This window comes from Hipposideros armiger, unplaced genomic scaffold (assembly GCF_001890085.2).
Source record: "Hipposideros armiger isolate ML-2016 unplaced genomic scaffold, ASM189008v1 scaffold_238, whole genome shotgun sequence".
In the NCBI taxonomy this organism is placed as follows: Eukaryota; Metazoa; Chordata; class Mammalia; order Chiroptera; family Hipposideridae; genus Hipposideros; species Hipposideros armiger.
In genome coordinates, this window is record NW_017731588.1 from 65,337 (window position 1) to 68,369 (window position 3,033).

Consider the following 3,033-nt stretch of genomic DNA (forward strand, 5'->3'; position numbering starts at 1 on the left):
TAGTTTCAGCTGTACAATACAGTGCAATAGTTATACTTTTTACCCCTCGAAGTGACAACCCCCAAGTTTATATTCTTTTATTAATCAAATGTTGACAAATTCAGAATGTGCCTATATTTCAAGGCCACTATTGTTTCCTCAATGGTCAGATTTTAATTAGGTTCAACTAGTTTTCAGATGAAGCAGATTTGCTCACCTTTCAAAGTAATTTATTGCTGTGTATGTGAATATGAAGAATGTCCATCAGATAGGAACCCCTGATCTCATTAGATGAGCAGACTTAATAAAAACTAGAAAGTCATCAGCTTTTCCAGTCTGTCAAGTCTAAATCTATCTTCAAGTCAAGATACATTCATTGTGTTTTATTTTATTACTTGGTTTTATTCTAGCAGCTTAAAGCATTTCTCTTTTCAGCAAAGCAGTGAACAAGGAGTATGAAGAATATGTTTTAACTGTTGGTGATTTCGACGAGAGGATCTTTTTGGGAGCAGATGCAGAAGAGGAAATTGGAACTCCTCGAAAGTTCCCTGGTGACACCCCATTAGGGAAACTGGCAGCACAGGCTAATGTGGACTGTAACCTTCAACAGCACTTTGAAAAAGTAATATAACCTAGCCTGGCCTCAGTCTTGAATGATCTGTTTTCTCTCTGTGTGTGATTCTACTAACAGCAGAAGCATCTTTCAAGTTAAATCTTGCGTTTCTTCTACTAATTCATATTTCTCATGAAAGCCTTCAAAGGTAATTTTTAAAACTATGGCGTTTAGTATTTTTACCTCATTTCTTGCTATTTTTCGTATTTTTGATACATTATCCCAGAGCGCCTGGGATTTTCAGTATACTATGTGTCTTTTGATATAAGGAAGGATTTATGCTTTCTTACCCTTCGTTCTTTGCATCACTTTAGCCACTATTCTGTTTCTTTAAAATTTAGTTTGCTTTCTAACCCATGACAAACTATGTACTCTTCCCAATTTCAGCTACATAACTCTGAACTTGATTATTAATAGCCAAGGCTTAATGTGTATTTATGTGTAAAATGGGTTGGAGGATGAGATCTAATGGAAATAACGCTAGTCTAGAAGATAGAAAACCTATGCTTTAGTTCAAGCTCTGCCATTTACTTTGTCAGTTTAAACAAGTTTTTGAAACTTCTCTGTGCCTGTTCCCTCACATGTAAAATGAAAATGTGTATGTTATATTTCAAATGAATGTTAGGAAGAGAAAATGAGATTATAGATAGTAAGAACTTTGAAAACGTGATACTCAAATGTAAGGATGTTATTGGCATAATATTGCTAAAAATATGGTGGGTAGCCACAAGACGGGGTGGGGAGGAAGTAACCTATTAAATATGTACTGAATTAAACTCATAATGAGGGGGAAGGTTAACTTTTTAATCTCACAGATTTTTCTTTTTTGACAGAAAACATCATTTGCACCTTCTACCCCACTGACAGGACGGCGATATTTACGAGAAAAAGAAGCAGTCATTACTCCTGTTGCTTCAGCCACCCAAAGTGTGAGCCGATTACAGAGTATTGTGGCCGGACTGAAAAATGCACCAAGCGAACAACTTATAAATATTTTTGAGTGAGTCCAATACTATTATTTTTCTAAATGTCCCTCTTAAATTAGATTCTGTATTTCATTCTGTTTTCAGCATATTCAGAATTCTTAAGATAGTGGATATACATCTGGCAGGTTTTACTATATCATTTCAATCACAAAGCATGCTTACCTAAAACTATATAGAAGTACCTATTAAAAATTACATATAAGTATTATTTCATATTATTATAGACTTTTAAGTTTAAATACATCTTAAAGGTTATTTAGGTCTGACATTCCACTCTTGTAACTACCCCTAGTTTATGCATTATTGTTCTCATTTTTACATTGACTTTAAATGGGTTCAACCTAAATGTCCATCAAGTAGGGGACTGATTACATATTTGTGGTGCAGCCATAAAATGGAATTTTATGCAATTGTTTAAGAAAAAGAATCAAGTTTCCTAGTAAAGATGATAGAATGAAGCCAGATCAGAGCACCTTCTTTCCTAATACTTAATGAATAAGAGAATAGTAAAAATCAGCAAACTATTTATCAGCAGCATCCAAATAAGGAGAGGGATATGATTTCATGCTATAAATTTCCAAAGTGGTGGTCAACAAAGGAAATGGATGATTCTGTTATACTCATCCCCAAAAGGATTACTGAGAAAAGAAGGTATGTTGATAGGATCTTGAGAATGCCCATTAATACCCCAGATATGGAGAGAAACAAATGATGTTAGTAGGCAAATGGGTAAAAAGTCACAGAAACCCCTCCAAGTGAAAGTACATACCACCACCAAGATTGTGTCAGAAATGTGAAAAACTCCCAGGGCCTGCCATTTTCCGTGATCCCATGCTAACTTGGAGAGAGATCCTCATAGATCTAGAAGATATCCCTGACTAGGTATAGTAAACTCTGGAATGGGGACATTTAACTAAATCTCAGAAAAGAAAGCAAAGCCTTGGTCCTCCAACAAAAGCTGAACATAGCACCAGCTGAGCTCTACCCTTACTCCCCAAACTTTCAGTCTACTTAAAAGTGGAGCAAACAATCCCCACCCTCAAACACAGCTGAGAAAATAAGCAGATTGCAGGTAAGGTAGGAAGACTATTGTGAAGATCTTCCCTCATAACATTTAAATAAATAGATCTGGAATGAACTACCCGTTTAAGCATAAACAAGGTGAAAAAAAGTGGCAAGGCAATTATACAAACATTTTATAGCAACAAGAGAAGGAAGAAAACAGAATGCGAGAGACACAGAACCTAAAATTAAATAAATGGAAAGACATTCCATGTTGATAGATTGGAAGATTTGATATTGTTAAAATGTCCATATTACCCAAAGCACTCTACAGATTCAATGCAATCAATATCAAAATCCCAATGGCATATTTTACAAAAATAGACAAAATATCATAAAATTCATTTGTACTTTCAAAGGACCTTTAATAACCAAAACAATCTTGAGAAAGAA

General features: G+C 34.9%; 1 protein-coding gene across 1 annotated transcript in view; it reads left to right on the plus strand.

The window, feature by feature from the left end:
* RBL1 (RB transcriptional corepressor like 1) overlaps window positions 1-3,033 on the plus strand; it is an 86,802-nt gene that overhangs the window by 21,573 nt on the left and 62,196 nt on the right. Inside the window, exons 7-9 of the mRNA XM_019655167.1 lie at window positions 415-601; window positions 1,426-1,592; window positions 2,271-2,307. Coding sequence (XP_019510712.1) covers window positions 415-601; window positions 1,426-1,592; window positions 2,271-2,307 — 391 coding nt within the window. The remainder of the gene's footprint in view (window positions 1-414; window positions 602-1,425; window positions 1,593-2,270; window positions 2,308-3,033) is intronic.